Genomic DNA, 12,571 nt, shown 5'->3' with positions numbered 1-12,571 from the left:
GGAGGAAACCTGGCACCATCCCTACAGTGAAGAATGGTGGTGGCAGCATCATGTTGTGGGGATGTTTTTCAGCGGCAGGGACTGGGAGACTAGTCAGGATCGAGGGAAGATGAACGGAGCAAAGTACTGAGAGATCCTTGATGAAAACCTGCTCCAGAGCGCTCAGGACGCTCAGACTGGGGCGAAGGTTCACCTTCCAATAGGACAACGACCCTAAGCACACAGCCAAGACAACACAGGAGTGTCTTTGGGACAAGTCTCTGAATGTCCTTGAGTGGCCCAGCCGGAGCCCGGACTTGAACCCTCTGGAGAGACCTGAAAATAGCTGTGCAGCGATGCAACCAACCTGACAGAGCTTGAGAGGATCTGCAGAGAAAAATGGGAGAAACTCCTCAAATACAGGTGTGTCAAGGGTTAGGGTTAGGAGGTGTGACCTGTAGGATCCCTGTGACCTGTAGGATCCCTGTAGGATCCCTGTCGGAGGATCCCTGTAGGATCCCTGTGACCTGTAGGATCCCCTGTGGCCCCTATGATCCCTGTAGGATCCCTGTGACCCGTAGGATCCCTGTAGGATCCCCTGTGACCTGTAGGATCCCTGTAGGATCCCTGTGACCTGTAGGATCCCTGTCGGATCCCTGTGACCTGTAGGATCCCTGTGACCTGTCGGATCCCTGTGGCCTGTCGGATCCCCTGTGGCCTGTCGGATCCCTGTGGCCTGTAGGATACCTGTGGCCTGTAGGATACCTGTGGCCTGTAGGATCCCTGTGGCCTGTAGGATCCCTGTGACCTGTAGGATCCCTGTGGCCTGTAGGATCCCTGTGGCCTCTAGGATCCCTGTGGCCTGTAGGATCCCTGTGGCCTGTAGGATCCCTGTGGCCTGTAGGATACCTGTGGCCTGTAGGATCCCTGTGACCTGTAGGATCCCTGTGACCTGTAGGATCCCTGTGACCTGTTGGATCCCCTGTGGACTGTTGGATCCCTGTGGCCTGTAGGATCCCTGTGACCTGTAGGATCCCTGTGGCCTGTCGGATCCCTGTGGCCTGTCAGATCCCTGTAGGATCCCTGTGACCTGTAGGATCCCTGTGGCCTGTAGGATCCCTGTGGCCTGTAGGATCCCTGTGGCCACATCATAGTAGGGGTGAGAGGTGTCCTGGTTACCTGTGACCAGTAGGATCCCGTGTCGAGCCACATCGCAGTAGGGGTGAGAGGTGTCCTGGTTACCTGTGACCTGTAGGATCCTGTGTCGAGCCACATCGTAGTAGGGGTGAGAGGTGTCCTGGTTACCTGTGACCTGTAGGATCCTGTGTCGAGCCACATCGTAGTAGGGGTGAGAGGTGTCCTGGTTACCTGTGACCTGTAGGATCCTGTGTCGAGCCACATCGTAGTAGGGGTGAGAGGTGTCCTGGTTACCTGTGACCTGTAGGATCCCGTGTCCCTGAGCCACATCGTAGTAGGGGTGAGAGGTGTCCTGGTTACCTGTGACCTGTAGGATCCTGTGCCGAGCCACATCGTAGTAGGGGTGAGAGGTGTCCTGGTTACCTGTGACCTGTAGGATCCTGTGTCGAGCCACATCGTAGTAGGGGTGAGAGGTGTCCTGGTTACCTGTGACCTGTAGGATCCTGTGTCGAGCCACATCGTAGTAGGGGTGAGAGGTGTCCTTGTTACCTGTGACCTGTAGGATCCCGTGTCGAGCCACATCGTAGTAGGGGTGAGAGGTGTCCTGGCTGAAGCTGACTCTACGTGGGGCTGGAGGGCCTGTATCCGGACGGTACCCATGACGACCCTGCTCCTCATCTTCCTCCTTCTGCAGCTCTGAGGCCTGTAGACAAATAGAGGGTCGCCATGTTACACCAAAACTGTCAATGTTGCAGTTCCAGTGTCAGGCCCACTCATAGCCCCCGGTGTCAGGCCTACTCGCCCCCGTAGTGTCAGGCCCACTCGCCCCCAGTGTCAGGCCCACTCGCCCCCAGTGTCAAGCCCACTCGCCCCCAGTGTCAAGCCCACTCGCCCCCAGTGTCAGGCCCACTCGCCCCCAGTGTCAGGCCCACTCGCCCCCAGTGTCAGGCCCACTCGCCCCCAGTGTCAGGCCCACTCGCCCCCAGTGTCAGGCCCACTCGCCCCCGGTGTCAGGCCCACTCGCCCCGGTGTCAGGCCCACTCGCCCCGGTGTCAGGCCCACTCGCCCCCGGTGTTAGGCCCACTCGCCAGGCCCACTCGCCCCCAGTGTCAGGCCCACTCGCCCCCAGTGTCAGGCCCACTCGCCCCCAGTGTCAGGCCCCAGTGTCAGGCCCCCAGTGTCAGGCCCCCAGTGTCAGGCCCCCAGTGTCAGGCCCCCAGTGTCAGGCCCCCGGTGTCAGGCCCACTCGCCCCCAGTGTCAGGCCCCCAGTGTCAGGCCCACTCGCCCCCAGTGTCAGGCCCACTCGCCCGGCCCACTCGCCCCCAGTGTCAGGCCCACTCGCCCCCAGTGTTAGGCCCACTCGCCCCCAGTGTTAGGCCCACTCGCCCCCAGTGTCAGGCCCACTCGCCCCCAGTGTCAGGCCCACTCGCCCCCAGTGTCAGGCCCCCAGTGTCAGGCCCCCAGTGTCAGGCCCACTGTCGCCCCCAGTGTCAGGCCCCCAGTGTCAGGCCCACTCACCCCCAGTGTCAGGCCCACTCGCCCCCAGTGTCAGGCCCACTGCGCCCCCAGTGTTAGGCCCACTCGCCCCCAGTGTTAGGCCCACTCGCCCCCAGTGTTAGGCCCACACTGTATTGAACTCAGTAGGGAATCAACTATTAGATTGAATTTAGCAGTGTCAACTAAATGCATTGAACTTAGTAGTTAGTCAACTAAATGCATTGAACTTAGTAGGGAGTCAACTAAATGCATTGAACTTAGTAGGGAGTCAACTAAATGCATTGAACTTAGTAGGGAGTCAACTAAATGCATTGAACTTAGTAGGGAGTCAACTAAATGCATTGAACTTAGTAGGGAGTCAACTAAATGCATTGAACTTAGTAGGGAGTCAACTAAATGCATTGAACTTAGGAACTTAGGGGTTAGGATTTAGGAGTTAGGGTTTAGGGGTTACGATTTAGGCGTTAGGGGTTAGCGGTTAGGGTTTAGTGGTTAGGATTTAGAGGTTCGGATTTAGAGGTTCGGATTTAGGGGTTCGGATTTAGGGGTTCGGATTTAGAGGTTCGGAATTAGAGGTTCGGAATTAGAGGTTCGGAATTAGGGGTTCGGATTTAGGGGTTCGGATTTAGGGTATGGACATCCCAAGGATCCCAGATAGCACTAATCGTTATTAAACAGTGTTGCTCTGTAGCACACTGAGGAGGTTGATGACATGCTGATCTTTGAAAATACTCTTTCATGACATCACTTCAATCACACATAACTAGTCCTGTAACAGACTACTACTACTACTGACTTGGTTATGACACATAACTAGTCCTGTAACAGACTACTACTACTGACTAGGTTATGACATCACTACAATGACACATAACTAGTCCTGTAACAGACTACTACTACTGACTAGGTTATGGGCCCATAACTAGTCCTGTAACATACTACTACTACTGACTAGGTTATGACATCACTACAATGACACATAACTAGTCCTGTAACAGACTACTACTACTGACTAGGTTATGGGCCCATAACTAGTCCTGTAGCATACTACTACTACTGACTAGGTTATGACACATAACTAGTCCCGTAACAGACTACTACTGACTAGGTTATGACACATAACCAGTCCTGTAACAGACTACTACTACTACTGACTAGGTTATGACACATAACTAGTCCTGTAACAGACTACTACTACTGACTAGGTTATGACACATAACTAGTCCTGTTACAGACTACTACTACTACTGACTAGGTTATGACACATAACTAGTCCTGTAACAGACTACTACTACTGACTAGGTTATGGGCCCATAACTAGTCCTGTAACAGACTACTACTACTACTACTACTACTGACTAGGTTATGAGCCCATAACTAGTCCTGTAACAGACTACTACTACTGACTAAGTTATGGGCCCATAACTAGTCCTGTAACAGACTACTACTACTGACTAAGTTATGGGCCCATAACTAGTCCTGTAACAGACTACTACTACTACTGACTAGGTTATGGGCCCATAACTAGTCCTGTAACAGACTAATACTACTACTACTACTGACTAGGTTATGGGCCCATAACTAGTCCTGTAACAGACTAATACTACTACTACTACTGACTAGGTTATGACACATAACTAGTCCTGTAACAGACTACTACTACTACTGACTAGGTTATGGGCCCATAACTAGTCCTGTAACAGACTACTACTACTACTGACTAGGTTATGGGCCCATTCACTTCTAAACATGTTGATAATTGAGAATAACTGAACATCTCCTCCTCTATAAATTCACATCCATTTCCTGGTTCGTGTCGGGTCTTCCTGTCCGTTGCTGTTTTCCGCCCCAAAAACTGATAATCCAAAAACAGGGACTGGAAACTGTGTCCTGATCTAGATCAGTATTTAACCTGCTCTGCCCTGTCCAGAGGGAATGAAACCAGAAATACTGTGTCCTGATCTAGATCAGTATTTAACCTGCTCTGCCCTGTCCAGAGGAATGAAACCAGAAATACTGTGTCCTGATCTAGATCAGTATTTACCCTGCTCTGCCCTGTCCAGAGGGAAGGAAACCAGAAATACTGTGTCCTGATCTAGATCAGTATTTACCCTGCTCTGCCCTGTCCAGAGGGAAGGAAACCAGAAATACTGTGTCCTAATCTGGATCAGTATTTACCCTGCTCTGCCCTGTCCAGAGGAATGAAACCAGAAATACTGTGTCCTGATCTAGATCAGTATTTACCCTGCTCTGCCCTGTCCAGAGGAATGAAACCAGAAATACTGTGTCCTAATCTAGATCAGTATTTAACCTGCTCTGCCCTGTCCAGAGGGAATGAAACCAGAAATACTGTGTCCTAATCTAGATCAGTATTTACCCTGCTCTGGACTAACTGTGGAATGGGGACACTACTGCTCAGTCAGACTAATGGACTAACTGTGGAATGGGGACACTACTGCTCAGTCAGACTAATGGACTAACTTTGGAATGGGGACACTACTGCTCAGTCAAATGGACTAACTGTGGAATGGGGACACTACTGCTCAGTCAAACTAATGGACTAACTGTGGAATGGGGACAGTACTGCTCAGTCAAACTAATGGACTAACTGTGGAATGGGGACACTACTGCTCAGTCAAACTAATGGACTAACTGTGGAATGGGGACACTACTGCTCAGTCAAACTAATGGACTAACTGTGGAATGGGGACACTACTGCTCAGTCAAACTAATGGACTAACTGTGGAATGGGGACAGTACTGCTCAGTCAAACTAATGGACTAACTGTGGAATGGGGACACTACTGCTCAGTCAAACTAATGGACTAACTGTGGAATGGGGACACTACTGCTCAGTCAGACTAATGGACTAACTGTGGAATGGGGACACTACTGCTCAGTCAGACTAATGGACTAACTGTGGAATGGGGACACTACTGCTCAGTCAAACTAATGGACTAACTGTGGAATGGGGACACTACTGCTCAGTCAAATGGACTAACTGTGGAATGGGGACACTACTGCTCAGTCAGACTAATGGACTAACTGTGGAATGGGGACACTACCGCTCAGTCAAACTAATGGACTAACTGTGGAATGGGGACACTACTGCTCAGTCAAATGGACTAACTGTGGAATGGGGACACTACTGCTCAGTCAGACTAATGGACTAACTGTGGAATGGAGACACTACTGCTCAGTCAAACTAATGGACTAACTGTGGAATGGGGACACTACTGCTCAGTCAAACTAATGGACTAACTGTGGAATGGGGACACTACTGCTCAGTCAAACTAATGGACTAACTGTGGAATGGGGACACTACCGCTCAGTCAAATGGACTAACTGTGGAATGGGGACACTACTGCTCAGTCAGACTAATGGACTAACTGTGGAATGGGGACACTACTGCTCAGTCAAACTAATGGACTAACTGTGGAATGGGGACACTACTGCTCAGTCAAACTAATGGACTAACTGTGGAATGGGGACAGTACTGCTCAGTCAAACTAATGGACTAACTGTGGAATGGGGACACTACTGCTCAGTCAGACTAATGGACTAACTGTGGAATGGGGACAGTACTGCTCAGTCAAACTAATGGACTAACTGTGGAATGGGGACACTACTGCTCAGTCAAACTAATGGACTAACTGTGGAATGGGGACACTACTGCTCAGTCAGACTAATGGACTAACTGTGGAATGGGGACACTACTGCTCAGTCAAACTAATGGACTAACTGTGGAATGGGGACACTACTGCTCAGTCAAATGGACTAACTGTGGAATGGGGACACTACTGCTCAGTCAGACTAATGGACTAACTGTGGAATGGGGACACTACTGCTCAGTCAAACTAATGGACTAACTGTGGAATGGGGACACTACCGCTCAGTCAAATGGACTAACTGTGGAATGGGGACACTACTGCTCAGTCAGACTAATGGACTAACTGTGGAATGGGGACACTACTGCTCAGTCAAACTAATGGACTAACTGTGGAATGGAGACACTACTGCTCCGTCAAATGGACTAACTGTGGAATGGGGACACTACTGCTCAGTCAGACTAATGGACTAACTGTGGAATGGGGACACTACTGCTCAGTCAAACTAATGGACTAACTGTGGAATGGGGACACTACTGCTCAGTCAAATGGACTAACTGTGGAATGGGGACACTACTGCTCAGTCAAACTAATGGACTAACTGTGGAATGGGGACACTACCGCTCAGTCAAATGGACTAACTGTGGAATGGGGACACTACTGCTCAGTCAGACTAATGGACTAACTGTGGAATGGGGACACTACTGCTCAGTCAAACTAATGGACTAACTGTGGAATGGGGACACTACTGCTCAGTCAAACTAATGGACTAACTGTGGAATGGGGACACTACTGCTCAGTCAAACTAATGGACTAACTGTGGAATGGGGACAGTACTGCTCAGTCAAACTAATGGACAAACTGTGGAATGGGGACAGTACTGCTCAGTCAAACTAATGGACTAACTGTGGAATGGGTAAGGATATTTTTACGATCCTCCTTCCAGGAAAAGACATTGGAAGGAGAACACAGTCAGCTGTGGTCACAAAAACAAAGACCTGTTGATATTCTAGGTACTTTCCAGCTGCGTGGTTTTCCTTGAAGTGGTGTGACGGAATGTTGAGCGGATGACCTCCCAGTCCTTGGCCTGGCAGAGAGGAGGATGAAGGCGGAGAGGAGGTAGAAGGTGGAGAGGAGGTAGAAGGTAGAGAGGAGGTAGAAGGTAGAGAGGAGGTAGAAGGTAGAGAGGAGGTAGAAGGTAGAGAGGAGGTAGAAGGGAGAGAGGAGGTAGAAGGGAGAGAGGAGGTAGAAGGGAGAGAGGAGGTAGAAGGGAGAGAGGAGGAGGAGGTAGAAGACAGAGAGGAGGTAGAAGGGAGAGAGGAGGTAGAAGGGAGAGAGGAGGAGGAGGTAGAAGGGAGAGAGGAGGTAGAAGGCAGAGAGGAGGTAGAAGGCAGAGAGGAGGATGAAGGGAGAGAGGAGGATGAAGGGAGAGAGGAGGTAGAAGGGAGAGAGGAGGTAGAAGGCAGAGAGGAGGATGAAGGTAGAGAGGAGGTAGAAGGCAGAGAGGAGGATGGAGGGAGAGAGGAGGTAGAAGGGAGAGAGGAGGTAGGAGGGAGAGAGGAGGATGAAGGCAGAGAGGAGGTAGAAGGCAGAGAGGAGGATGAAGGTAGAGAGGAGGTAGAAGGCAGAGAGGAGGATGAAGGTAGAGAGGAGGTAGAAGGCAGAGAGGAGGATGAAGGCAGAGAGGAGGTAGAAGGCAGAGAGGAGGTAGAAGGGAGAGAGGAGGTAGAAGGCAGAGAGGAGGATGAAGGCAGAGAGGAGGTAGAAGGCAGAGAGGAGGTAGAAGGGAGAGAGGAGGATGAAGGCAGAGAGGAGGTAGAAGGCAGAGAGGAGGTAGAAGGGAGAGAGGAGGTAGAAGGCAGAGAGGAGGTAGAAGGGAAAGAGGAGGTAGAAGGCAGAGAGGAGGATGAAGGCAGAGAGGAGGTAGAAGGCAGAGAGGAGGTAGAAGGCAGAGAGGAGGTAGAAGGGAGAGAGGAGGTAGAAGGGAGAGAGGAGGTAGAAGGGAGAGAGGAGGTAGAAGGGAGAGAGGAGGATGAAGGGAGAGAGGAGGATGAAGGGAGAGAGGAGGAGGAGGTAGAAGGGAGAGAGGAGGTAGAAGGGAGAGAGGAGGTAGAAGGGAGAGAGGAGGTAGAAGGGAGAGAGGAGGTAGAAGGGAGAGAGGAGGTAGAAGGGAGAGAGGAGGTAGAAGGGAGAGAGGAGGTAGAAGGGAGAGAGGAGGTAGAAGGGAGAGAGGAGGTAGAAGGGAGAGAGGAGGTAGAAGGGAGAGAGGAGGTAGAAGGCAGAGAGGAGGATGAAGGCAGAGAGGAGGATGAAGGCAGAGAGGAGGTAGAAGGGAGAGAGGAGGTAGAAGGCAGAGAGGAGGTACAAGGCAGAGAGGAGGTAGAAGGGGGAGAGGAGGTACAAGGCAGAGAGGAGGTAGAAGGGGGAGAGGAGGAGGAGGTAGAAGGGAGAGAGGAGGTACAAGGCAGAGAGGAGGTAGAAGGGGGAGAGGAGGAGGAGGTAGAAGGGAGAGAGGAGGTAGAAGGGGAGAGGAGGAGGAGGTAGAAGGGAGAGAGGAGGTAGAAGGGGGAGAGGAGGGAGGAGGTAGAAGGGAGAGAGGAGGAGGAGGTAGAAGGGAGAGAGGAGGTAGAATGGAGAGAGAGGAGGATGAAGGGAGAGAGGAGGGAGAAGGGAGAGAGGAGCTGACACTAAGACTGACTCAGAGCAGAGGAATGTGGGCCCTGCCCAGATATGGCCTCCTCTCCCTCCCCAAGCCCCTCCAGATATAATTATGAGCTGGGCCTCTTATCAGCAAGATGACCCGTCCTCCTCCTCCACGCCCTCCTCCTCCACGTCGTCCTCCTCCTCCACGTCCTCCTCCTCCACATCCTCCTCCTCCACATCCCTCTCCTCCTCCTCCTTCTTCTTCTTAGATTGCATACAAAGCTATTTTTAGAACAGGCAACGTGTAATCTAACATGTGGTTGGGAGGAAACTAAGCCTGTTTGTGTTTGGGTCCCCAGACTGAATCATATCCTCTGTTCTGAGACCAGTCAGTAAGAGGGGAGGGGTCAGGCAGATCTTAGCTACATGGTCAATGACAGCCTGAGTTTTTGTGGGCAGTGCCATGGTGAGAGATTTGTCCCTCTACTGTCAGATCTAGGGCATTGATAATTTCCTGTACCCTTTAGAGAGAACACCACTGAACCAGTACGCTGTAGAGAGAACATGACAGACCCAGTACGCTGTAGAGAGAACACGACTGACCCAGTACCCTTTAGAGAGAACACCACTGACCCAGTACGCTTTAGAGAGAACACCACTGACCCAGAACGCTTTAGAGAAACATCACTGACCCAGAATGCTTTAGAGAGAACACCACTGACCCAGTACGCTGTAGAGAGAACACCACTGACCCAGTACGCTTTAGAGAGAACACCACTGACCCAGTACCCTTTAGAGAGAACACCACTGACCCAGTACCCTTTAGAGAGAACACCACTGACCCAGTACCCTTTAGAGAGAACACCACTGACCCAGTACCCTTTAGAGAGAACACCACTGACCCAGTACGCTTTAGAGAGAACACCACTGACCCAGTACCCTTTAGAGAGAACACCACTGACCCAGTACCCTTTAGAGAGAACACCACTGACCCAGTACCCTTTAGAGAGAACACCACTGACCCAGTACCCTTTAGAGAGAACATCACTGACCCAGTACGCTTTAGAGAGAACACCACTGACCCAGTACGCTGTAGAGAGAACACCACTGACCCAGTACCCTTTAGAGAGAACACCACTGACCCAGAATGCTTTAGAGAGAACATCACTGACCCAGAATGCTTTAGAGAGAACATCACTGACCCAGAATGCTTTAGAGAGAACACCACTGACCCAGTACCCTTTAGAGAGAACATCACTGACCCAGTACGCTTTAGAGAGAACACCACTGACCCAGTACCCTTTAGAGAGAACACCACTGACCCAGTACCCTTTAGAGAGAACACCACTGACCCAGTACGCTTTAGAGAGAACACCACTGACCCAGTACCCTTTAGAGAGAACACCACTGACCCAGTACCCTTTAGAGAGAACACCACTGACCCAGTACCCTTTAGAGAGAACACCACTGACCCAGTACCCTTTAGAGAGAACATCACTGACCCAGTACGCTTTAGAGAGAACACCACTGACCCAGTACGCTGTAGAGAGAACACCACTGACCCAGTACCCTTTAGAGAGAACACCACTGACCCAGAATGCTTTAGAGAGAACATCACTGACCCAGAATGCTTTAGAGAGAACATCACTGACCCAGAATGCTTTAGAGAGAACACCACTGACCCAGTACCCTTTAGAGAACACCACTGACCCAGTACCCTTTAGAGAGAACACCACTGACCCAGTACGCTTTAGAGAGAACACCACTGACCCAGTACGCTTTAGAGAGAACACCACTGACCCAGCACGCTTTAGAGAGAACATCACTGACCCAGAATGCTTTAGAGAGAACACCACTGACCCAGTACGCTGTAGAGAGAACACCACTGACCCAGTACCCTTTAGAGAGAACACCACTGACCCAGTACCCTTTAGAGAGAACACCACTGACCCAGTACCCTTTAGAGAGAACACCACTGACCCAGTACCCTTTAGAGAACACCACTGACCCAGTACGCTTTAGAGAGAACACCACTGACCCAGTACCCTTTAGAGAGAACACCACTGACCCAGTACCCTTTAGAGAGAACACCACTGACCCAGTACCCTTTAGAGAGAACACGACTGACCCAGTACCCTTTAGAGAGAACATCACTGACCCAGTACGCTTTAGAGAGAACACCACTGACCCAGTACGCTGTAGAGAGAACACCACTGACCCAGTACCCTTTAGAGAGAACACCACTGACCCAGAATGCTTTAGAGAGAACATCACTGACCCAGAATGCTTTAGAGAGAACATCACTGACCCAGAATGCTTTAGAGAGAACACCACTGACCCAGAATGCTTTAGAGAGAACACCACTGACCCAGAACGCTTTAGAGAGAGAACATCACTGACCCAGAATGCTTTAGAGAGAACACCACTGACCCAGTACGCTGTAGAGAGAACACGACTGACCCAGTACCCTTTAGAGAGAACACGACTGACCCAGTACCCTGTAGAGAGAACACCACTGACCCAGTACGCTGTAGAGAGAACACCACTGACCCAGTACGCTTTAGAGAGAACACCACTGACCCAGTACCCTTTAGAGAGAACACCACTGACCCAGTACCCTTTAGAGAGAACACCACTGACCCAGTACGCTTTAGAGAGAACACCACTGACCCAGTACCCTTTAGAGAACACCACTGACCCAGTACGCTTTAGAGAGAACACCACTGACCCAGTACGCTTTAGAGAGAACACCACTGACCCAGTACGCTTTAGAGAGAACACCACTGACCCAGTACCCTTTAGAGAGAACACCACTGACCCAGTACGCTTTAGAGAGAACACCACTGAACCAGTACCCTTTAGAGAGAACATCACTGACCCAGTACGCTTTAGAGAGAACACCACTGACCCAGTACGCTGTAGAGAAACACCACTGACCCAGTACCCTTTAGAGAGAACACCACTGACCCAGAATGCTTTAGAGAGAACATCACTGACATCCAGAATGCTTTAGAGAGAACATCACTGACCCAGAATGCTTTAGAGAGAACACCACTGACCCAGAATGCTTTAGAGAGAACACCACTGACCCAGAACGCTTTAGAGAGAACATCACTGACCCAGAATGCTTTAGAGAGAACACCACTGACCCAGTACGCTGTAGAGAGAACACCACTGACCCAGTACCCTTTAGAGAACACGACTGACCCAGTACCCTTTAGAGAGAACACCACTGACCCAGTACGCTGTAGAGAGAACACCACTGACCCAGTACGCTTTAGAGAGAACACCACTGACCCAGTACCCTTTAGAGAGAACACCACTGACCCAGTACCCTTTAGAGAGAACACCACTGACCCAGTACGCTTTAGAGAGAACACCACTGACCCAGTACCTTTAGAGAGAACACCACTGACCCAGTACCCTTTAGAGAGAACACCACTGACCCAGTACCCTTTAGAGAGAACACCACTGACCCAGTACGCTTTAGAGAGAACACCACTGACCCAGTACGCTTTAGAGAGAACATCACTTTAGAGAGAACACCACTGACCCAGTACCCTTTAGAGAGAACACCACTGACCCAGTACCCTTTAGAGAGAACACCACTGACCCAGTACCCTTTAGAGAGAACATCACTGACCCAGTACCCACCACTTTAGAGAGAACACCACTGACCCAGTACCCTTTAGAGAGAACATCACTGA

General features: G+C 50.8%; 1 protein-coding gene across 4 annotated transcripts in view; it reads right to left on the bottom strand.

The window, feature by feature from the left end:
* LOC127929232 (rho GTPase-activating protein 8-like) overlaps positions 1 to 12,571 on the bottom strand; it is a 34,451-nt gene that overhangs the window by 13,090 nt on the left and 8,790 nt on the right. For all 4 annotated transcript variants that reach the window (XM_052517181.1, XM_052517182.1, XM_052517183.1 and 1 more), the window contains exon 3: positions 1,666 to 1,812. In XM_052517181.1, coding sequence (XP_052373141.1) covers positions 1,666 to 1,812 — 147 coding nt within the window. The remainder of the gene's footprint in view (positions 1 to 1,665; positions 1,813 to 12,571) is intronic.

This window comes from Oncorhynchus keta, unplaced genomic scaffold (genome assembly GCF_023373465.1).
Source record: "Oncorhynchus keta strain PuntledgeMale-10-30-2019 unplaced genomic scaffold, Oket_V2 Un_scaffold_594_pilon_pilon, whole genome shotgun sequence".
In the NCBI taxonomy this organism is placed as follows: domain Eukaryota; kingdom Metazoa; phylum Chordata; class Actinopteri; order Salmoniformes; family Salmonidae; genus Oncorhynchus; species Oncorhynchus keta.
Note: the sequence above shows the minus strand (reverse complement) of the source record. Positions and strands in the feature narration are given on the sequence as shown.